Here is a 24,676-nt window from a genome sequence, read left to right as displayed (position 1 = left end):
TTAAATTTTATGACTCAGCTTACGATCAACATGGTAAATGGTCCACGTGCATTTTAAAAAAATCTATTTTAAGTGGGCTCCATCCTAACGTGGGGCTTGAACTCATAACCCAAGATCAAGAGTTGCATGCTCTACCGACTAAGCCATATGCTTTTTTAAAAATGAGAATTATGGCAGAGTTTAATGCAACGTTATATAAATATGTTAGGTCAAATTTGTTTTTTAGCAAGATGGTCTATATTTTTACTTTTCTTTGTCTGCTTAGTTCTACCACCTACTGGGAGAGGCTGATGTCTATTATGATTGTAGATTCATCTGTTTCTCTGTTTAGATCTGCCAATGTTTAATGCTTGTCTTATATAATTTGAAATTATCTTACTGGTTACACATAGATTTACAATTTTCTATATTCCTGGTGGGCTGACCACTCTATTATTATGAATTGTCTTTTTCTGTAGTAATGCTTCTTCCCTCAAATTCCACATTGTCTGATGTTAGTATAGTTAAACCAGCTTTCTTTTGATTAGTGTTTGTATATCTTTTTTCCATCTGTTTAATTCCAACCATTTAATATCTTATATTAAAGTGTGTTACTTGTGAACAGCACATAATTGGGTTCAGTATTTTAACCCAGTGTGATAATGTTGGTACTCTAATTGGAATACTTAGTCCTTTTGTATTTACTGTCATTACTGACATACTGTGCTTATCTCTATCACTTTACTATTTATATATCATTTTACCCATTCTTATATTTTACATATAACCTGTATTTCTATTTTATATTCCTTTTGTCTTCCTTTCTTGCTTCTTTATTGAATTAATCAAATGTTTTTTATTATTCCATTTTCCCTTAACTATACATTGTTTAACTGTTCTTTTAATGATTAGCCTAGAAACTACAATATGCATCTTTAAATTATTCCAGACTAAAAATAAAAATTATTACTTTAATTTTACTACTTCCCTGATAATGCTAAAACCTAACACCCTGCCCATGTGTATTCATGGGAAAATTAATCTCATGTTAATCTTTTAGCTGTGTTCCCCTGGAAACCTAATAAAGGTTGAATGTCAGCCATGTTACCAGCCAACACAGTTATGGTAAAGATGACCTGACTACACTGAAGGGGACTGAGAGGACTGTGACTGTTCCCAAGTGTGACATTTCTTGTTGGAACTCTTGGACTCTAGGCCCATCGGACTCTTGTAAAATTTATTGGTTTCTATATGGAACTTGCGAGTTCTAAACCAGGGTTGTCCCCACACTCAATTCATGTGGTCTTGATCCCTCATCCCTGAACTGTCACTTGGGGGAAAGGGCAGATAACTGTCCCTGGGACCATTGCCAGACTGCTATGGGAACTCTTGGAAAAACACATGAAAAGCTGCGTGGCTGGCTTACTGGGTTTCCTATTCTATCCTTCTGAGTGAAGGCAAGGTCACAAGTGCCCAACTGAGTTGTGCTAGTACAAAACATTTATCGAGCTGGCCCTAAATCCACTGGCAGTGGATACTGCAGAGTGGTAGCAGCAGCGGAATGGACTTTCATTTCCTTGGTTCGATGTGGCCAATGCACTGTGACATAAAAGAATGCCCGGGGAGATGGAGATGAAACTGCAGTCTCTGTGGGGGGCCAACTTTCTCTGAGTCTGATGGCAAAAGTGAGACATTGTATGACAGAGGATCAATCTTTCGGTTGTGGGACTAGAGGAAAGCTAGAGACAAACTTATGCCGAGAGAAACTGCCCACTCCTCCCCTCCCCCACTGTCCATGAAATGGAACTGACCAGAAGCTCAGCTGTAAGTGGGCTGGCTGGTGAGAATGACATTGCCTTTGGGCAGTTGATGCATTTGGCTTAAACTAGGTACTGATGCCCGGCAGGGGGCAGGGAAGAGACTTGAGCTTGACTCCCTGTTTGTGACTGGGGCTGGACTAGACAAGAAGGTGGAGCAGCTGGGTTAGCTCTGACCAAAACTGGGTGGGCCAGAGATCTACTCAGCATGGAGTGGTGCCCACGAGCCCCTAGCTGGGAGAGTGGAGGACAGAAGTGGGAGACCTACTCTGAACCAGCGCCCAGGTCAAAAAGGTCTAGGTGGCAAGTTGGCACACAAACTGGCTGCACTGGCAATGGCCGCAGTGTGGTGCACGTCGGGGGCAGCAGGTTTCTAAGCAGCGCATGTGGGAATGACATCAGTGGCAACCTGGGCAGCGTCCCGAAGGCCTAACCTCACATGGGGAATGACCAATGTCATCTGCAGACACTTAGTGATAATTAATGGCAATGCAAACCAAAAACTCCTTGGGCTTTTGAAGAAATAACAAAGGATAATGACTATCTTAAAAGTCGGAAGCAAAGAGGATATGGACATCCTTGTTCTGTGAGTGATAAACGAGAAAGGAGTGCTTTATTTGTCATCACTGTCATTTTCTAAGGCAGTGGTTTCAAAATGATCTTCATACCAGCAGTATCACCCAGCAGCTTACTACAAATGTCCATTCTCAAGCCCAACCCTAGTCCTACTAACTCAGGAAGCCCAGCAATCTGTTGAGTCTAATAAGCCCACCAGGTGATTCTGGTGGACCCTAAAGTCTGAGAGTTGTTGTATTAAAGTTAGTAACTCAAGGTCATGGAGGTTGGTCTGTGAGCCCACAATGGAAATGGTTACTAGATTAACCTCCTAGCTCTATTTTCCTGAAAACCTAATGAAGGGGGGATGTTCTCTTACCAGGCAAGATAGCTTATAGTAAAAATGACCTCAGTTGGTAAATTGTATTTGGCTGAGGAGAACTGGAAATAAACTACAAACACCTCATGGAAAGCCAGTTCTGAGCTTCTGAGTGCCATGGTTCTTGTAAGTAGCTATGCCCTTTCTAGGACTCAAGGGGCTATCACAAAGATACTCATTTTTATATGGAACTTGGGACATCTAAGCCAGGATAGTTCCCACAATATATCATTTGACTTGTTCCCTGGCACTTGAACTGTGACTTGGCAGCAAAGGGTGGCAGGCAGAGAACAGTCCCTGGACTAATGACTCACTCTGGACATACACACCTGATGCAGTTGTACCTTCCTATCAGAAGATACTACTGTTACTACTTTGTATGGTTATACTCATTTATATTTACTCTCATATTTACCCTTTCTGTTGCTCTCTGCTCTTTCCTGTTTCCATCTGGGATAGTTTTCTTTCTGCCCGAAGAAATTCCTTTAGTTATTTTTTACAGCAAATCTGTTGGTAACATCTTTCGGCTTCTGGTGGTCTAAAATCTTTATTTAACCTTCATTTTTAAAAATAGGTATAATTTACACAGAAATGCTCAGATCTTAAGTAAAACATTCACTTTTGACTACTAAAGACGTGGAAAATTTCCAACACTCTAGAAAGTCCTTTCAAGCTGCTTCCTAGTCAACCCTTTCCCCCACAAAGCAACCAGTGATCTGATTTCTAACACCATAGGTGAGTTTTTGCCTGTTCCAGAATTTCATATAGTTGGGAATCATACACTATGCACTTTTTTGTGTCCAACTTCTTTTATTAGCATAGTATTTTTGAGATTCATCAATATGGATATTGGATCTTTCTTGCTGAATCCATTAGTATAATTAGTATCCATTGTGTAAATACACCATTGTTCATCCATTCTTCTATTGACTGGCACCTCACTGTTTTTTGGCTATTATGAATAAATCTGCTGTGAATTTTTAATAAGTGGACATGTATTTTCATGCCTCTTTGATAAATATCTAGCAGTAAAATCCCTAGGTCGTATATGCTTAATTTTTTAACAGACTACTAAACTTTTCCAAAATGTCTGTACTGTTATACTCTCACTGGCAACACAGGAAAGTTCTGGTTGCTCTGTAGCATCTCCAACATTTGCTATTACCGATCTTTTCCAGTTTAGCTCTTCTAACGCCAGTAATGTTTCCTGCTTCAAAGTCTATTTTTCCTGATGAGAGTGTTGCTATATCACCTTTTTAAAAAATTGTTTGCATGGTATATTATTTTCCATCTTCATACTTTCAACACTTCTGTACCTGATATTTAAGGCGTTTCTCTCATAAGCAGCATGTAGCTGGATTTAAAAAACCCATTCTATACTAAATGCTTAAATTATATAATCTTTTTTACTTAGCCACTGATATGCTTGGGATCTACACTTCCTACTTTTCCACTTCTGTTTTATTTTTATGTGCCTTTTCCTGTCCTGACTTTTAGATTAATCAAATGTTTTATATTATTCCATTTTCCTTCTATTAAATTACATTTTAAAACCGTTGTTGGTAGTTAGCCTAGAGCTTAAAACTGTATTCTTACTTTTCACAGTCCCATGCAAATTATAACTTCTAGTACTTGGCTGATACCAATTAAGCCTTAGAACTTTTAAACTTCATTTACTTCTCTCCTGTCATCTGCTCCTGTTAAACCGTGAATTTTAGTGATACGTGAAAAGTATGGTGCCTCAGGATCCCGCAGGTATGATTTTGTACAGCTACTGTTCATTTCCATTTGTCTTCCCGGCGCTCTTCATTCCCTCTTGCATGCCAGTATTTCTATCTGGGATATACTTTCCTGAGAACTTTCTTTAATTATTATTTCAGTGCAGGCCCACTGGTGCCAGATTCTCTGAATTTTCGTTTCTTTGAACTGATCTTTATTTCACCTTAATATTTGAAGGACATGTTTGCTGGTATAAAATTCTAGGCTTGCAGTTTTTTTCTTTCAGCTTGAAAGATGTTGTTACACTGGCCTTTGGTTTCTATCATCTCTGTTGAGATGCTGTCAGTCTCGCTTCTCCTCTGGAGGGACCCGGGCATGCTGAAGATGGGCCATGCATTCCTTGTCACTACTAGCAGACGGAGGATGTTTGCCCTTGGGTTTGGAGCAGGCGCTAGCACTCGCTTGGACACAGTGGTGCCGTTGCAGTTCTCTTGAGGCCTGCATGCTTCTGCTTCCTCCCTTGTGGAGCCCCGAGCCATCATGGAGAAAGGTCCAGCTACCCTTCCCGAGAGACTACCGAGACAGAGATTCCCAACTGTGCCCCAGCTATTCCAGCCACTCCAGCCGAGGTACCAGACATGTGAGTGAAACCTTCTCTGGTGGCCAGTCCCAGATGAATCTCTACATGTCTGCAGTGGCACGAATGACCCCAAGTGAGATCAGAAGAAATGCCCAGCTGAGTCCAGCTCAGACTGCACAATCTTGAGAAAATAACGGTTTTGTTTGAAGCCAGTGAATTCTGGGGTGGTTTCTGAGGCAGAAATGGATAACTGAAATAGTGTTTGGTATCCAGAATGGAGTGCTGCCATAACAGAAAGTTAGAACCTGTGGTGTTAGTGCTAGGACTGGGCTGAATACAACTGCTGGGCAGCAGGGAGACTATTAACGGAGGCTGGGCAAGCACGGAGGAAATCGCTGTTGGAGGCTGGAGAAGGGGCATGCTTATCTATTGGCAAAACAATGGTGAGCCTGTATCTTGGAATACAGCAAAAATACCTAACCAAGTTGTAGATCTGGCTAGGAGGACTTCTAAGAAGAACGCTGAAAGTGACAAAGGGTTTTTGAAAAATCCTCTATAGTAGGGTATTAAAAGAGAGAGAACTTAAAGAAGAAACTGTGCAGTTTTCAAGCAGAATTTAGAGAAAACGCTTTCAGAAAGCTGAAACTTGCAGGGTTAGAAAATCAAACTTTTTCAACTGCCAGCTTCTCGAATCAGCATGAGGTTTTAAAGTAAAAAAATCAAATCAAATCAAATCAATCAATCAATCAATCTAGAAAGTTACCAGTAAAACTATGACCTCGGGGTCAAGCTCAAATCAGAAGCATGGCAGTAGGACCCTTTGTTACTCCCACCTCAGAAGGATGTAGATGTAAGCCTCATAAGGCTATCTCAGAAAAAAAGCGTCTAAAAATCTTAAGGGTATTTACATCCTGGGCTCATATTCAAGGTAGACAGGGGCCTTCTTGAAGAGATTTGGGGTGTGGGTTCTGTCTGGAGTAACTTACAATTTGCAGGTCTACACAATTTTTTAAAGGGGTTGTGCCAGTTTGGACTACAGGGGAGAGAGAGGTGGGAAGCAAGATGAGTGAGCTCATCAACTGCAACACAGGCCTTTCTTACAGAAAAGGAAAGACTACTCAGAGAGAAGGGTCAAGAGCAGAGGAACAGATTAGGGAACCAAGGCCAGGAAACCAAAATGGGCCATAATCAAGGAATATTCCTTATAATGCAATTCATCAGGGGACCTGGTGACATACAGCCAGATGGGGTTCAGAATCGACAGGGAACAGTGATTGCTATGTCTTTCCCGTTTCCTCTCTTTAAAACTGCCATGACTTCCCTATTCCTGCCATACTGTCATGTCGTGCTGGAAGCTGAGTCGATTCTCTCAATCACTAGGTTATAGTACCCGCTTTAACATTATATATTAATAGGAGAGATACTTAACCATAAAGTAATTAATTTTAGTTTTACAAAATGCCCTCTTTACATAAATAACACACAGAAACAGATGAATAGTTTTAGAAACTGTTATATGTTCTCTAGGCTCTATGAAAATGCAGTTTTGCTGGTATTTTGTTTCATCATTTCGAGAGAAGAAGATATTTAAAGTTGTGTTGCCCATCCACAATGTGAAATGCCAACTACTCTTCATCACCAGAACAACACCTGACTTATGTCATATACTAGATTCCACGGTTGCCAGGACCCCTACCTCCACGTACCCACACTGGAGTAAAGAAGACAAAACTGATGCGGTAAGTTTCAACACAAAAAGTAAGCAAAGCAGCCAAAAAGAGTACTAACCGAGTGATGGAGAAAGCAATGGAAAAGTGATGAAAACTTTCAGTGATGGGTTATTTCACGTCCTCCCGTTAGCTACTAAGCGCTGCGTAACTCATGGGAGAGGTTAGAGCCACTTAGTGGAAAATAATCTGGGAAAGTTAGAAGGTGGACGGACGGTAGTTTCCAGCTTTCCTACAGGGTGACTTACCTTTTCCAAAACTTTGGCAATTCGCGTGCCAATTTGTTCAAGCGACTGCTGTGGATATTGGTCTTTGCCAAGATTTTGCAGTACCTGGTACAGGGAAAGATGGCAGGTGAGTGCAACGAAAGGAGCAGGATCTAGGTGCCGCTGCTGACGCTGAGTTGGACACTAGAGCCCAAACGCAAATGGCTGCTCTGGGGGTACGTGCTGTGTCCTGCTGGTCGGGCACTTTGTGGAAGACGTGTGGAAGCCTTTACAGCATCCCTTCATGCCCTCCCACTTAACAAAAACTACAGACATGTAAAACACATTCATTACAGCAACATTAGAAAACAGAGTAAATAAAGAAAATTAAAACACTCTGTAATCCTGTCACCAGATGTAACCAGTGTTAGTATCTATATACTGATCTTTCAGGTATTTTTCTGAAATAATATGTGTATACACATATTACTTCTCTCACAGAATACGGGATCACACTGCATACTGTCACATATTTTCACATAATATGAAGATTTCTTTATGCCAATAAATGTATTTCTACTACATTTTTCTTGAGGGCTCCACTGTATCTTATTTCTGTACAACACTTATTTAACAAATCCTCTATTCTTGGACACTTGTGGTATGTTTCTCCAATTGTTCTTCTGGGTATACTGTTTGCTAGGTATATGCCGGGTCTGCTCACATTCCTTGCCTTCTTAAGAATGCCAACAGGAGAATAAGCTGCCCTAAATAATTCTTACAAGAGCCTCTGTCTGATGGCCAGCAGGATGCTACCTACCTTGAGGAGTGTATCAGAATTAAAATTTCCTGGCCATTAAAAGAAAAGCATAAACTCAATCTCAGGGCCTGAAAGAAATTAGGCCTGGCCTAAAGCCACTAGATGACAGCCAGCTGAAAAAGGGCAAAAAAATATGGCCTGGCCACTGGGCTTTCTGCTATCGGCTGCGTCATCACTGTGGGGCTGAAAACTACGGACAGGCTTGACTAAAGCTGAGCACTCACCTCTGTTAACTGACTCTCACCCGTGTAGTGCAGGCTGGCCCGGTTGGAGACCCCGTGCAAGTGGTCCAGGGTGTGCATGCTCGTGGGGAGATTGCCGTTGCAAAGAGGCTCCATCGCTGGCTGCTGTATGGGAGTGGCAAAGTCTATGTGTTCTGTGATGCTGGAAAAGGGAGATTCCCATGTTAGCCACGGAAAATCTGAGAGGGTGGGGAGCAAGAGTATTAATAATCAGCGGATCGTTAACTTCAGTACGTTACTAGGACCGTCTGGAGCCACAGACTCACAGACTGGAGACCTCAGAAGTGATCTAGTCTGATCTCCCATCTTACAGGTGCAAAGATCCAGTGCCTGCCAATAACTGTCTGTTGAATGTATGAGCAGAGAGCATACCCCAGGTCAAAGGAGCAGTGCTAGAATCTGAGTCCTGAACTCTGTGATTTCCCGGTCTGCTCAAGCTGCCTCCTTTCTATGCACCATGGTGTCTGGTTTGGTCACTGCCATTGGCCACTTTTTCTCACTGGGGAAGTTTTGAACCTGACGAGTTTTATTCTAGGATTTCTTTTTTCAAGGAAAAAACTTCTTTTTCAGTGATAAATACCTGCAAATGGTTCCTATCTTTTATTTTCCCTTTATGCACAGAAGCCCACCCCACAGAAAAAGTGACCTAAAGTTTAGACAGTAAATTTTAAACAGATGTAGCTGTTCAATGTATCCATGCATAAGATGTAACTCCCTTTCATAGTCCCAAAGTGGTCATTTTTCTGCTATATGCAGGCTAAATGTTATACACTATCATATATGCTGATATGGCAAACTGGCACGGCCAAATTTTATTTCTAGCTATTTAAAGCTTTCATATATGTTAGGCAAACATTCATTCATCCTTTATTCAGAGCCTCCTACATGTCCACACCAGAGCTATAATAATTAACAAGACATATCGAATCCCTGCTGTTAAGGTGCTCTGGTCTTGTGAGTGCCTGGGTTATTACAGATGTCATAAAAGATGAAAACAAGGTGCAGTGTCAGTACACTATGGGGAGGTATGTATTTCCCCTCTGCAGATGGAGGAAGGAGGTGGTTAGTGAAGGATTCCCTGAGGAAGTAAGATTTAAGTCAAGACCAGAAGGATGAGTGTGAATGAACCAGGTAGGAAGAAGGTGGTGAGAACATCACCGCACACAAAGGGACACCAGGTGTGAAGGCCCCAACAGAAGGAAGGGTGGTGAGGATGGAAAGACATGTAGCAGCAGATCACAAAGGGCTTTGTGGACCATGACAAAGAGCAGTAAGAAGTTATTAGAGCATTGTAAGAATTATTTGACTTGTATTTGAGGAAGGAGTCTGAGTACTATAGGGAGAAGGGACAGAACAGAGTCAAGAGTGAATAAAGCACAAAGCCCAGCTAGGAGGCTACTGAGTGAATCGAAGTGGAGATCTGGTTTAAGGGAGCAGCAACAGAGATGGAGAAAAGCTGATGGCTTTGAAAAAGACTCAGAGGGTGCAAGTGGTAAGAATGGATAACAGACCGGATCTTAGGGTTAAGCGAAAGGGATCATTAAGGACAACTCCCGGGTTTCTGGCCTAAGCACTGATAGAGCTATCTACTAAGAATAAGAAACAGAAAACACACAGAACAATGATTTTTTGGAAGAAGAGTAGACAAGAAAATTATGAGTTTGGTTTTCCTGAGCTTGAGGGGTCTCAGAGGTATCGAAGCAGAGAGGCCAGGTAGATAACCGGACAGATGGGTTGAGGAACTTGAAGAAAAATCTGACCTGGAGATTCAAATTTGAGAGCTGTCAATATATTGGTGGTGACAGAAGTTCTCGGAGTACATCAGTCTGACTAGGAGTGATTCTAAGATAAGAAGGCTGAGAGGTCAAACCTGGGGAACTCTAACACTTAAAGGGTAGAAAATGAGCCAGCAAAAGAGAATGAGTATCCAAGGAGGAAAAAGCAGTTATTGGAGGGGCAACCTTGCTCAGCTTGTGTCTTGGTAGGTGTTTGTAAATCTGCATATGCTCTGGCTCCCTTTTTAAGTACACAATGTCAGAAACCACAGGTTTTCCTATTAAGAGGGATCTAGTCTTCAACTCCAACTAAGTTTGTTACACACTTCCGGAGAGCTTACAAAGTGTGGGGGATGGCACTAAGGACGGAGGGCACATTCACTGTTTCAATACAATGGGCTGTGTCCACCTGTGGCCTGTGGTCAGCAATGGTCATTCTTGGAACCACCAAGCCTAAAAAGGACGACTCCTCTAATAGCTGCTGACAAAGAAGGGCATCCGTGAAGTCAATGGAGGCCCAACAGGTTCACTGGTACACGAATACCACGAAGGAGGGAGGGGTTTAAGATACTCACTCAATGTTTTTTGAAGAAACTGCAAGCCAGGTACTCACGATGGCAGTCAGCTCTACCCAGCGGAGTTTGAGGCACTCATCTGGGCTGGGCCACCCCAGACTCTGGTAGTCACGCTTTTTTCCTAGAAGGAAAATATGTCATCAATGGACACAACTGCAAAGGAACAGAACGCACAGTGTCTTAGGTGCTGGTGATTACTTCACCCAGGCTGGTGTGTTTGGAGGTGCCAGTCGTTCTTCTAGTCTTTAGGATTTTTACCATCTACAGAATTAAAATCTTGTCATTCACAGCAAAGGGAGTAAGATTATCTGAGTAAAGTCTTGGGCTCAAAGACAGATGATGAAGTAAAAATAAATTGAGTTCTTTGTTGGATTTAAGACTGATCAACGTAAGATAAGAGCTAAGATATTCTTCAATGTTAACATCTTACCAAATTTCATTTTTACCACTCTACATTTTGATTTTGTAAAGACAAGTGCAACTTAGGAGGAGCACATATGGCTAAAGCAAGGCTTCTCGGCCCGGCAGTGCTGACAGCGTGGGCTGGATGCAGCTCTGTTGTGGGAGCTGTCCTGTGCACTGGAGGATCTTTAGTGGTATCCCCGGCTTCTAACCTATAGAAGCAGCAGCACCCTCCCCCAATGTGACAACCAAAACGTGCCCTGGGAAGACAAAATCACTCCTGGTAGAGAACCGCTGTGGTACAGAAAAGCAGCAGATGGGGAATAAAGGTGATAATGAAAGGTTATCATTCATTTCCAGAGCACTTACTGTGTGTTCAGGTCCTGTGCTAAGTGCATTACAACCACAGCCTCATTTCTCAGCTGGGGAAATGGAGGCACCAGAGAGATCAAGTGACTTGCCCAAGGTCACCTGGCTAGTAGAAGGCAGAGCTTGGATCCAGATCCAGGTCAGTCTGAGTGTAACATGTATGCTTCCGATCACCATGCTATTTAAAGCTATACTGGGCTTTTAAAGCCCTGTTAGTTGACACCCTTCGCAGGTACTACTTTTTGTGTGGAGGCCCTTCACTTAGATTGAGTCCCCCAGAAAAAAACAGAACTAAGTCTTGTCTGGGAAGGGTCTTCTGGAGGTCTTACAATATAATGAATGGACAGGTAGGAGAACTTTGGTTCTGCGTAACTTTTTTTATAATGTAGGAATTTACCAATAACATAAAACTGTTTGAAGTAAAGCAGGGCCTTAGATTTAAATAAAATAGAAAAGAATAATTTGGAAGAGTTTCAAATGAACCCTGCTTAAATGAATAACTGAAAGAATTAAATCATGAGTTTCACAATAAAGCTTATTTTTCTATTAAGAAATTCACTTGAAAAACATTTATTGAACATCTATCATAAGGGCCTGGGAATGGTGTTAAGACACTAGGGATACAGGGGCGCCTGGGTGGCTCAGTCGTTAAGCGTCTGCCTTTGGCCCAGGGCATGATCCCAGGGTCCTAAGATCGAGCCCCACATCGGGCTCCCTGCTCCACTGGGAGCCTGCTTCTTCCTCTCCCACTCCCCCTGCTTGTGTTCCCTCTCGCTGGCGTTTCTCTCTCTGTCAAATAAATAAATAAAATCTTAATAAAAACCCAAAACACTAGGGATACAGAGGGGAACAATAAAGAAGGGGTCTGCCCTTGAGGTCACAGTCCAGTGAGGATGGTAAACATAAATCCTGGGATACAACAGGATGAGTGCCAGAGTGAAGGTATAGGACAACTGCAGGGAGGGGAGAGCAACTAATTCTGCCTGAAGGTACCAAAAGTGAAGGCACGTGGCATATGAAGCTTAAGGACGAGTGATATTTTAGCACTGCTGAGGTGGCAGGAGGGCATTCCAGGCAGAGGAAACAGCACGTGCAAAGGCAAGGGGTAAAATAAGAGCATGGTTTGTTCAGAAAAATAACAGCATGAAGGACAGAGACAGGCTGGATGCCTGTATACCACACAAGGAAGTCTGGACTTCATGCTATAGGCCATGGAGAGCCTCTGAACCCACATCTCCCCATCTTGTTCACAGGAATGTCCTAAGAGATTCTGTTAAATGCTTTGCTGAAATCTAGTTACATTGTATTTACAGCACTTCCCTGGTCTTTCAGTCTGGTAGCCCTCCCCAAAAAAGGAAATGAAATTAATTTTGCATTATTAGTTTTACTAGTTCTTAGTAAATCTACAGTGGTCCCTACTGATCTCCACTCTTCCCCATGGGCTCATCAACTATCTGTTTTAGAATTTGCTTCAGAGGGGTGCCTGCGTGGCTCAGTCGTTAAGTGTCTGCCTTCGCCTCAGGTCATGATCCCAGCACTCTGGGATCGAGCCCCACATCGGGCTCCCTGCTTGGCTGGAAGCCTGCTTCTCCCTCTCCCACTCCCCTTGCTTGTGTTCCCTCTCTCGCTGCCTCTCTCTCTGTCAAACAAATAAATAAAATCTTAAAAAAAAACTTAAAAAAAAAAAAAAGAATTTGCTTTGGAACTTTGTCAGGGTTTACCATGAAGCTTATCTCTTGGTAGTGAAGAGAATCAAGATTTATCTGAAAACCAGGATACTGAACCTCTCTGGCCACCTGTCATCTCTTCCAAGCCTTAGAACTTTTCATGCTAATGACAGCAAGTAGTTCCCTGATGTCATCTGCAAGTACATTCAATGCCCTACGTGGGCCCACCCACTTGAATCCATTTAAAACCACTTAAGTGCTTTCCTAGCATCTCAACCATACCAAGCTTTAATTTTCACTTTTACAAGAAATTCTTAGTTTTTTTTTTTTTTTTTAAGATTTTATTTATTTATTCGACAGAGACAGAGACAGCCAGCGAGAGAGGGAACACAAGCAGGGGGAGTGGGAGAGGAAGAAGCAGGCTCATAGGAGAGGAGCCTGATGTGGGGCTCGATCCCATAACACCGGGATCACGCCCTGAGCCGAAGGCAGACGCTTAACCGCTGTGCCACCCAGGCGCCCCAGAAATTCTTAGTTTTTTGTTTGTAAAAGTAATATAGGCTTATTATAAAATATTTAGAAAATGGAAAAGCATGTAGAAGAAAACAAGAAATTACCCATATCCCTATCAGCACCCAGAGATGACCACTTACATTTTGGTATATTCTCTTCTATACTTGTTTCTATGTACTTGTTTATTTTAGTTTCTTTCATCAAATCTAAGAGGTCATAAACTGTAACATGTACATTATTTTATATGGTGTAAGAAAGGAAAACACTGCCAATTATTATGTAAAATATCAGTTTAAAATATATCTCAATTGCAGAGATAAAGAAATGTGAACAAGTATAGTCATAATACAGTACATTTACTATTTTACAAAAATTGAAGTATTCTCTCTATCTGCTATTTCGTATCTGCTTTTGTTCACTTATTAAATTACAAGCGTCTTGGCAGCACAGTACATAGCATGGACATTCTGTAATTTATTTAGGCAATTATCAACAGTTAGGTGGTATACAATTTTTTATTATGATAAGCAACCCTGTGATCAATCTTTGCACTCTGTCTTTGGCACCTGTAAGATGATTTACCTAGGGTAAATTATTGGAAGTAAAATTGTTGGTATATTTTTAAATTTTCTGATATATATCATCAAACGATCCCAAAATTCATCTCAGTAACTCTGTGTATTGCAAATTTAAGACAGTTTGATAAGCAAAAATGGCATGTCGCTGTTTGTGTTTGCATATCTTTGATTGCTAGTGAACCTGAACGTTTTGTCGCAAGTTCAGTGGCCAATTTTATGTGTGTATCTGGCGAACTGCCTCTGTACTGCACATATCTTACTGAAATGCTGTGTTTTTCATATTGCTTTGTAGGTGTTATTTTATTTTTTTAAAAGAGTTTATTTATTTGAGAGAGAGCAGAAGCAGGGAGAGGGAGGGGCTGCGGGGGAGGGAGAAGCAGACTCCCCACTGATCGGGGAGCCCAAGGTGGGGCTCAGTCCCAGGACCCCAAGATCATGACCTGAGCCAAAGTCAGGTGCTCAACTGACTAAGCCACTCAGGTGCCCTGTAGGTGTTCTTTAAATGGTACTGATATTCTGTGTTTATCACATATTCTGTAAAAATATAAATATTCTGCAAAAATACTTTGTTTCAGTCCTTTGCCTTTCTACTTGATGGTGTTTTCTGGTGCCAGAATTATTTTTTTCTTTTTCTCTCTGCCTTAGAAAGTCCTTTTCCATCCGAAAAGTATATAAATATTCATGTAAATTTTTTACTTTTATGATTTCATTACATTTATTATTTAATGGAATTTTCATTTCCATAAGGATGTTTTACATTTTGAACACCCTTTTCCTTGCTACAGAAGCAGACCTAGTAAAGGAAGTGTTGCTTTCTTTCTGTAACCTGTTAAACACATGATGTCACCCTTGAACAGTAAAGCTACAGCATGCTATCAACTCCAGCCATGACAAAATGTCCTTTTTGGTGCTCTTTGTATTTTTCAAGTAACAGTGCACTCTGGGATTTAGCCAAACTGACCCCATTCTTTATATTTTATGATGTGCCCCCTGCTTTCAGCTTTGGTAAGTACACCAAATTAAATAAGACATGTTTTCATGAAGTTACCTTGAATTTTTGAAGTCTAAGATAGTGAAAATATCCTTAAAAAAAAAAAGATTTAAAAAAAATTTGATCACGAAACGATCAAGTCAACTGGGCCCATGGCAATGGCCCTGAACCTGGAGTCCCAAGATGCACTTCAGGACAACTATGAATCCTAAAAGTACCTGACAAATTCTGATGTACATGCATTTTTCCTGGGCATAGTTCTGAAGCATATATCCAATACCAAAAGAGATATCTGACACATAAATATAAAATGTTAATATTTATTGAGTCCTATGTAGCCACTTCATTTTACGTGTGTAGTGCTTTTACAAGCACTTTACATGTATAATTCCTATAGTCCTCACAACCACCCTATAAGCTAGATGTGATCATTTTAAACTAGACTGTCAAGAATCAATAGGATATTTAAGCTCAAGATGAAAAGAAGATAGGCGTGATGGGCAATGGGAAAAAAGTCACGTCAAAACAAAATCTGTATACCAATAACTGCTTCCCCGTTCGCTTAGCCCCACTACCTTCTCATCTGCTCTCCTTCAAGTCACAAACACATCCTTAGTGAGAAATGAGACAGTGGGATCTGAAAAAAGAAACTGGCATATCAAACATTCAAGTTTACCTTGTGGCCCAGGAGATGCCACCTTTGGGCCAGTGATCTCCAGGTTCGCTTGGTAACGATGTACATTTTCTGCTTGATTCTGTTCTACCTTTTTCCCAGGAGTTTTCTTATGATCTCCTTTGGGTTTCTTTACACGTTTGACCTGAAATGTGATCTGGAAAATGGAGACGTGTTGGGGACAAATTAGACCAATTATCAAATCTGAAAGGCAGCGGATATTGGTGGCTTTAAAGAGTAACCAATCCTAGGGGCGCCTGGGTGGCTCAGCTAGTTAAGCGTTGGACAGGAGCACAGGGTTGTGAGATTGAGCTCTGCATCAGGCTTCACGCTGAGCAAGGAACCTGCTTAAGATTCTCTCCCTCTGGGGCGCCTGGGTGGCACAGCGGTTAAGTGTCTGCCTTCGGCTCAGGGCGTGATCCCGGCGATCTGGGATCGAGCCCCACATCAGGCTCTTCTGCTATGAGCCTGCTTCTTCCTCTCCCACTCCCCCTGCTTGTGTTCCCTCTCTCGCTGACTGTCTCTATCTCTGTCGAATAAATAAATAAAATCTTTAAAAAAAAAAAAATTTTCTCTCCCTCTGCCCCTTTCCACGCCAACGCCAACCCCACCCCACCGCACCCAACTCTTGCGATTTCTAAAAAAAAAAAAAAAGAGTAACCAGTCCTGTGCCAGATAGAGCTGATTCTCTCCTTCCGTTTAATTCTTACAGATCTAAATGAAAAATGTTTGGTGAAATAAACAAAATAACCTAGCCTTGAAGGGTGTATAGACGAAATTGAAAATGAAGATGTCTGAACTGGGCAGCTGCAGGCTTCCGCCTCTGCCTCCTGGAAGAGCTATCAATACAGAAGTAAAGGGACATACTTCCTGCAGTACAACGACCATGCGAAGGCTGACTGGAGGGTGGAGTAAAGTGGTGCTACGTCCCCAAGAGAAACACCACACTTTGCAAGCTAGGAAGCCCCCACCCTCACGAAGATCTGGGCTCCAGTTTGGTATGAACTGAGTTGGCAAACTCTCACCCATTCTGTGGCTTCATCATCTTCACTTCTGCAGTCTCCGTAGCAAGAGCTTCTGGCCACTCCATCCTGGGGACCCTTCTTCAGCACCCGTATCCCCTGCAAGTCCAGACGCCGCCCCTTCATCTCCAGGGCTCCCCCAAAGCCTTCCAGGGGCCATGCCTGTTGAAATTCGTCCACCAAAGCCAGTATCTCTTCAGACATTTTTGTTTCATCTGAATTCTCCATCTCATCAGAACCATTGCTCTCCTCAACCACTGTACCTGAAATTCGAGGGCCCGGATGTCATTAAAAATTACCTAATACTCACTCCAGTATTTGAATGACTCCAACCTTGCTGTCTGAGCAGCTTTGGCTCTGCTTGGAGGAAATTCTATAGCCCACCCATAAAAATGCCATTCATCATCGTCAAAATGCACAATAAAACATCCTCTTTGCTATGCAGCTTTGTCAAAAGCTTGGATGAGGACAACAGTAGCAGCGAGGGGTGGGTAGGCACTGATTATAACACTAGTGAGCAAGGGGATGGCTATTTTATGGACGTATTTTTTTTTAAATAAAAAAAAAGACCCACTTGCTTTAGATATAAGACATAGATGACAAAGATGAAGTTTATTATGATGTTATTTATTGAATATGTGGGATTCTTGAAGCTTTATTCAAACAGCATATGACATTTCATAGCCGCATGTCCAGGCCATACAGTCTAACTGCCTTACCTGAATGATGATTTGTTTAATGGGGAATTATCCTAATTCTACATTCAGGCTCCTATTTTCACTAATGGCTGGTATAAGAAATAGTAATGGAGCAGTGTAATGTTTTCCTAAAATGGTTATCGAGACATTATTTGTTACGTTGCTCAAGTTTCTCATGTAAAGACTTCCATGGATGTTTCCCAGTGCAACAGCCTAGAAAAATTCTTTCTCTTGAGAAGTCACTGTTTCCATTGTTATACATTAATGGTTACGCAACCCTACAGGTTCCCCTCTATACCTAGATAACTAGAACATTTAGGGCAAAAATTTGTCTGTGTTTCTTAATAGAATGCTTTCCTTTCTTTAAAAAAAAAAAAAGGCTTTATTACTTAACTTTTGCTCTTTTGAATTAATGGCTGAATCTTATACTGTGTGTTCCAGGAAAGTTCTCTTCAATCCTCTCTGGAAGTAGACAGGGTACAAAAACAAATAAAATGGAATGCCTCCTTTTGTAATATGCATCTACTGGACAACCTGAGAGCTCGGGGTTGATTGCTCTGAAAATGCCAGTCTACATTATCCTAGTTAAGTTATCCCAATAACCTTCAGTTGGTAATTCCGGCTTGTTCAGAGATTTAGAACATGGTATTAATAAGGCCAAGGTCAGGAATCTCATTTCTGTATTGACCAGACCTATAACCATAGTGAGTAACCCACCTTAGAAATGCATAGTACTAGTCTCTAAGGAGGCGTGGGGTGAGAAAGGTGGCTGACCTCCAAGGCTTAAAGCAACATAAGCTTTGAGCCCTCCTCACAGAACTTCTGCAGTGTCACTCTTGGCTCTGGTGGTATCTCTATCTTCCATCCCATTTTCTATTCCAGAAAGTGGGAAGGTCTGTTGTCAGGCTGGGAGTACCATTAGAGATCTATTCTTCTTTCTTGAAAAAGCTGTAAGTCTCCTCCACTTGTTAACAAGTGACTTTGAAATGTACTCTTTCCTTTCAAGTGAGTTTCTTTTAGGTTTTTTGAACCAATCTGCTGGTTTTTCTTGCTTATTATTATCGTTGTTATTAATGAAGTTCTGATAAGCAAAAAGTAAAATAGGGGTCTGCAAAGGCATCTTCTTTAGGATATTTAGATTAAAATGGTTGGATATTGCCTAAATCATGTGGCAAATAGTATAAATGTAGGGTTGACAAAGAATTCTAATTTTCAGTTTCTATCTTGTTTACTACTATATCTTGAATGTCCAACATCGTACCTGACACTTCAGAGGAACGGTTGTAGAATGAATTAATGGAACTCGGGAATAATTTGGTTTGTGAGGTTCTTAAGGATCTGCTGTTCCTACCTTTGCTTTGTCCTGCTGGCGATTCAAGACTTTATAAACTCTAAGATTTACCTTGTCATGTGTTAAAGACAGGCATCATGTCTTTTTTTGTTTTTTTGTTTTTGTTTTGTTTTGTTTTAAAGATTTTATTTATTTATTTGACAGAGATAGAGACAGCCAGCGAGAGAGGGAACACAAGCAGGGGGAGTGGGAGAGGAAGAAGCAGGCTCATAGCAGAGGAGCCTGATGTGGGGCTCGATCCCAGAACGCCGGGATCACGCCCTGAGCCGAAGGCAGACGCTTAACCGCTGTGCCACCCAGGCGCCCCGGCATCATGTCTTTTACTTAGTGTCTGGCATACTATATGATTTGCAAATTTCTCAGTAGCTACCTCAGGAAAACACCTGGACAGGGTTGCTATACGGACCCCAAAAAGCAACTTAATTAGAAGAACTGCCTGCCATCTGACTTGTAACAACAGAGTTCTAAGTATTCCTCAGGTTATTTTAGCCTCCTCTCCTTCCTTCTCCTATGGCCACCATGGGATTCCCTGCACCTAGCCCTGAGACAGGAAAGGGTTTTTGATAGATTTGGCTGCAGTCAAGAGTATGGGCTTAAAGAAAAGTGGCTTTTGGCCAAAGGTAGACTGCAGGTAAGCAATTCCCCAGTGTATAGTTACAGCTGCATATGGATGCGGGGTTTGGAGGCCTTATTTCCATTCAGGAACTACTACTATTTAGAAAGCATTCTAAATAAATAAAGTTGTTCAGTTGCAAAGAGTTCTGCAAGCCCAGTTCCAAAGGTTAATGCTCCCCTATGCCCAGACCATATGGTAACATATATATCATTATTGAAAAGTTCTTAGAGAAAGGGCCTTTCATTGACGGAAACTGGTATTCCAATCAAGAGAGACTAATAAACCAATCTTTATTTATTTAGAACCTACTATGTGCCTATCTCTATGCTATGAGCCATATAGGTGGGAACAAAAGGAATCTGACTCTGAGGAATTAAATACAGTTCAACAACATGGGGGTGAGGGGTGCTGACCCCCAGACAGTTGAAAATCCACATGTAGCTTTTGTTTCTCCAAAAACTTAGTTACTAATAGCCCACTGTTGACCGGAAGCCTTACTGATAACATAAACAGTCGATTAACACATATTTTGTATGTCATAGGTATTATATAATGTATTCTTACAATAAAGGAAGCTAAAAAATGTTATTAAGAACATAATAAGGAAGAGAAGAAAAAGCACTATATGGTATTTATCCAAAAAAATCTGCATCTAAGTGGATGTGTGCACTTCAAACCTGTATTGTACAATCAACTGTACCTTCAACTGTACAATCAAGCTGGAGACACAAAACTATATACATTAAAAAATCGGAGAACAATTACATTTAAATACTTCTTTTCTAAAGGAAAAGCATAATAGAGGGTGCTCACAACATGCTCCCAAGAGAAATACTGAGGCAGGATTTAGACAGGCAGGGGTCAGGGAGGGCACTCCCGAGAGGCAGGAGCTTGAATGTATATACTCTCACACTCACATGCACACACACTGATGTTGGCATAAGGAAGGCAATACATGGAGGCACCACTAATTTCACATGAACTAGAACAAAGAATGTATATAGATGATATCAGCAAACAAGATACTTAGGGAAGGTGGGTGACACAAGGATGTCGGGAAAGTCAGGAGGCAGACTCATTGTAAAGGGAGCCTCCTGTTTGCTAAGCAGAAGAATAACAAGATGGGAGACACAACGTGGCACATGAAGGCCAGAGCGGTAAATCAGCTGGCATACTCAAGGGTGGAGAAGGAAGACAGAGGACAGAGACCAGTTAGAAAGGTGTTTCAATAATCTCTACATAAAGTTATTTAAAGAGAAGCTGGCTTAGGGTGAGGATTGTAAAAGGGGAATTTTAAAAAGGGACAAGAAAGAGGTACGTGAAGAAATTTCAGTGGAGAAAGATAGAATTTGGTGGTTAAATGGATATAATAACAAACCACAGGGTAAATTCAAAGATAATTTCAAGATTTCAAAGCCTAATGTGAAACAGGGACCTTTTTACTCATGTGAAGTTTTAGAATCTGTGAAAATGAAAACAATGCTATGTACAAAGACTATGGAATTAGGAGAGGGCCAAAGGACACATCATGCTGGGATTTCAGACACTTACTCATTAATTCATTTAAGTATTTGTTGCATGTGTCCAAAAATGTGCTGAGGGCTCGTAATAGAACCACCCATGGAGCTTATGGTCCAGGTTAGAATGGACGGAGGCACATATCTCCCGGCATTATTTAATTCTGGAAATAGAGAATTCAGGTTTGGAGAGAGGTCTGGACTATAGCAGGATCACAGAAGGCTTTAAATTATACTTGAAACAAGAAGAAAAAGTAAAATATTAGGATTGCTGCTTGTGGGACCAATGGGGTAATGTAAACTAAAAACAGAGAAACAGATCCGTATCTCTTATTATTTACTTTATCCTCTTTATCATGTGCCATTTTCACAATGGAAAAAGGAGAATAAATATTATGAAGTGAAGAGACTGTGAGCACCCACAGTGAGGCTTAGATGAGCTTGTGTGTCTCCACTTGGATGAATCCTATCTCAGGGTACCAGGAAAACTTATAGTTGAGTTTGAGCCATGTCAGGTAATGACTTATATATAATTTACTAGGAGAATTTACTAGGAGAAGACTAGAGTGTTGAGAGATGGAGAGAAGTATATGTTGTCCTCAAAAAGCAAAAAAAAAAAAAAAAAAAAAAAGAAAAGAAAAGGAGAAGAAGAAGGGGAGGAGGAAAGAGAAGAAAAAGAAGTCCAGCATAATCTTGAAATGTTCCAGACACCCCTGGAGATTCATTGGTAAGTCTGGGCACTGTAGTGTAAGAGATTTTCAAAGCAGGGGCGCCTGGGTGGCTCAGTCAGTTACGTGTCTGCCTTTGGCTTAGGTCATGATCCCAGGGTCCTGGGATCAAGCCCCACATCAGGTTCCCTGCTGAGCAGGGAGCCTGTTTCCCCCTCTCCCTCTGCCGGCTGCTCTCCCTGCTTGTACTCTGTCAAATAAATAAAATCTTTATTAAAAAAAAAAAGATTTTCAAAGCAGAGCACATTGATAGAAACGTGACTTGGTGAAAATGCCCAAAACCATATTGACTGAAGAAACATAGTACACACAAAAAAATCAGGCTTGAAAAATATTTTGCTAGAAAGATTTTTTTTTCTTCTTTTTCTTTTTTAAACATTTCCTTTCTTTATTTTTTGACAGAGAGACCGAGAGAGAGAGTGTGTGTGGGGAGGGGCAGAAGGAGAGAGAGAGTTCCAAGTGGATTCCATCCTGCGCGCAGTGCCCGATGTGGGGCTCAATCTCAAGACCCTGAGATTGGGGCCCTGAGATCACGACCTGAGTAGAAAGATTTTTTTTTTTTTTTTTAACTCTAGAAAGATTACTTTGAGATTGGTGAAGGTCCTAAGAGCCCTAACTGGAGCTGTTCAAGGAAATAAGGACATTTAGCTGAAGGAAGCAAAAACATGGGGGGCAGGGTAGGTAGGAAAAGAGTCACCCTCAAATGTGATATTAATGAGACAAGACAGACTTTGTTAGCTTCAGAGGGCAGGACCGGAGATGAAAAGTCACATTTTAGCTCAATATTAGGAAAGACTTTTGAACAGTCAGAAAATGGAATGGGCTACCAAGGGAGACTGAGCTCCCTGCGCCTGGAGCAGAAGCCGAAGCCACACAATGACTTGTTGAGGATGCTCCTGAGACGGAGTGGGACACCAGAAGATGAGCAAAAGAAAGTGACGGCACTGGGTAAGAAACAGTATTAATAATCTTGGAAAAGAGGTTTGTATCGAGAAGAGTTTCAGGAAGCAGAGAATGAAATGGAAGTTGAGTTCTACATTCAAAACAAAGCAGACTGACAGGAAACAGAAAGATCACACATTCGAAGATATGACCAGCAAAAAAAAAGTCCTTCCTTCAAAATTTGACTCAAAACATCTCCAGAAAGTCTTACATGATTAATACCAACAGGCCTGAGTACTAGAATGTGGTTTCTGAGGGCAAGCAGGGTACCTTCTACCTCTGAGAATGATACCACAGAGAAATACATACCTCTGTCTCAGAAAATAAAAGAACATACTGTGGAATTAAGACAAATTTGGTTTCAAACAAAGATTCCACCACCATAAGACCTTCAGCAATTCTGCCTTGACTTCTAGTATTTTCTTTAAAAGGCAGTGATCTGGTTTTGAAGTCGCAGTATAAAGCTGCTGTAGACTTCCTTAAGATTTCATGCATGAACAATGGAATAATATTTAAAGCCAGTAATCGCAAAGCACAAAAGGCTTAAATGAAATCACTCAGACTAAGGTAGGTAAGGAAATTCACTTCTGAGAAAAAAACAACAAATCATCAATTTTCATTTGCACCAATCGTGTTTAAGCTGGGTCAGTATAGCAAGGGAAAACTGGGGATTTCAAGAAGATAACCCAGAAAAGCAAAGAGATAATCTTTCCTCTAACAACTCTTGTGCAAATGTCAGGGTTCCCTCTAATTGAACAGATGTTTATTGAGCAGATACTATGTGTATGTACTTGTGAGGACTTTGGCTCACAAGCAGCCTCTAAGTCTGGAAGCAGAGTCACGTCTATGTGTGCAGAAGTGAACATTCACTGAGTTCCCAACTGTGTACCGGGCTCTAAAAGAAATGTTTCATTTAAATACTGATCACTTGAGGCATTTTTTTTTTTAATTAATGAGGTAAGGGAAGCTCAGAAAGATTAAGTAACTTGCCCAAGATTTAACAACTAGTTGGTGTTGGTGCAAGGACATGGTAGCAGGATCCCTGACTACAAAGCCTCTGCTCTTCCTTCCACATCTAAGGTTTACCGAGAAGGAATTTTGTACTAGACGATGAGGTATTAAAGCAGTGGTTTTTCAAATGTTAATCAGTGACACAATTTGTACCAATCCTTAGCAAAATGAGAAACAAAAAGGATATGTATATAAAATTATAATAGACACACACACACACACACACACACACACACACGTACGTCCAGATACAAATTTTTGGAGTAAGGTTGTCGACTGTCCATTTTTTAAAAAGACTTGACCTTTATTCTGAGATTGTACTTTTTGACATTAAAATTTTCTTTGCTTTTATAAAATACTGGTAACAGCAGATGCTAGTTTTCTTTAAAAATGACCTTACAGAAAATACATTTTGTCATACTGTAAAACAAACAAACAAACAACAACAACAAAACCTGTATGTTCTTTGCGCAGAATGTTTTGTGCAGATGAGTTTTAGTTATGCTACCTACTGACGATCTTGGGCAAGGGACCCAACTTCTCTGAGTCTCAATTTTCTCATCTATAAGATGGGCTTGATAAAAATATCTATTTCACACTGTTAACACATTAATTCCTAAGTTTGTAAATTATATATAAGTGCTGCTGAAGTGAGCATATGTTTATAAATTGTAAAGTAACATAGAAAGGTAGTGATTATCGTAAGTTTATGGTTACCGGAAAGGGCTTAAGTCTTTGTATTTCTTTAAATTTTCCTCCAAACATAGAATTTTCAAAAATTCTTTAATGCCTATATTTGGCTTTTATTATAACACACTATTTGCATTAAAGAAATGGAGTTTTCCTCATTCTGATAACCACGCTACAGGAAGCCTGCTGGTATAAACATACTAACATACCATTGAGTGTAGTCCCTGTGGACTTGTTGTATCTAGAGAAAAGAAGGTGCTCCCAGAATTTAGACATATGGCAAAGAAAAGTTAGTACCTGAGAGTGAAACTAGTAGAGTCATCATTATACTATGGATTGAATTAGCAATCTGTAAAGGAATCCACCCTAAGAGACAGTCTTCATGATGCTGAAGGGACCCGGAAAAGACCCTGTCTCAGCCAAGGCAACCATACTGCCATTCCAGTACAGGGATGGAATGGAACTCCATGGGGAACATGGGACCAAAGAAACTTAGTCACTAGCTTATAATCTATCTCAAACAGTGATATACTA

General features: G+C 41.0%; 1 protein-coding gene across 2 annotated transcripts in view; it reads right to left on the bottom strand.

The window, feature by feature from the left end:
• The window catches only part of TTC17 (tetratricopeptide repeat domain 17), a 115,197-nt gene that overhangs the window by 15,514 nt on the left and 75,007 nt on the right, over positions 1-24,676 (bottom strand). For both annotated transcript variants that reach the window (XM_040638970.1, XM_040638971.1), the window contains 5 exons: positions 16,593-16,852; positions 15,571-15,724; positions 10,375-10,495; positions 8,007-8,166; positions 7,005-7,088 (listed from right to left, as the gene is read on the bottom strand). In XM_040638970.1, coding sequence (XP_040494904.1) covers positions 7,005-7,088; positions 8,007-8,166; positions 10,375-10,495; positions 15,571-15,724; positions 16,593-16,852 — 779 coding nt within the window. The remainder of the gene's footprint in view (positions 1-7,004; positions 7,089-8,006; positions 8,167-10,374; positions 10,496-15,570; positions 15,725-16,592; positions 16,853-24,676) is intronic.

This window comes from Ursus maritimus, unplaced genomic scaffold, assembly GCF_017311325.1.
Source record: "Ursus maritimus isolate PB19 unplaced genomic scaffold, ASM1731132v1 scaffold_23, whole genome shotgun sequence".
Taxonomy (NCBI): Eukaryota; Metazoa; Chordata; class Mammalia; order Carnivora; family Ursidae; genus Ursus; species Ursus maritimus.
This window is presented reverse-complemented; position numbering and strand designations above follow the sequence as displayed.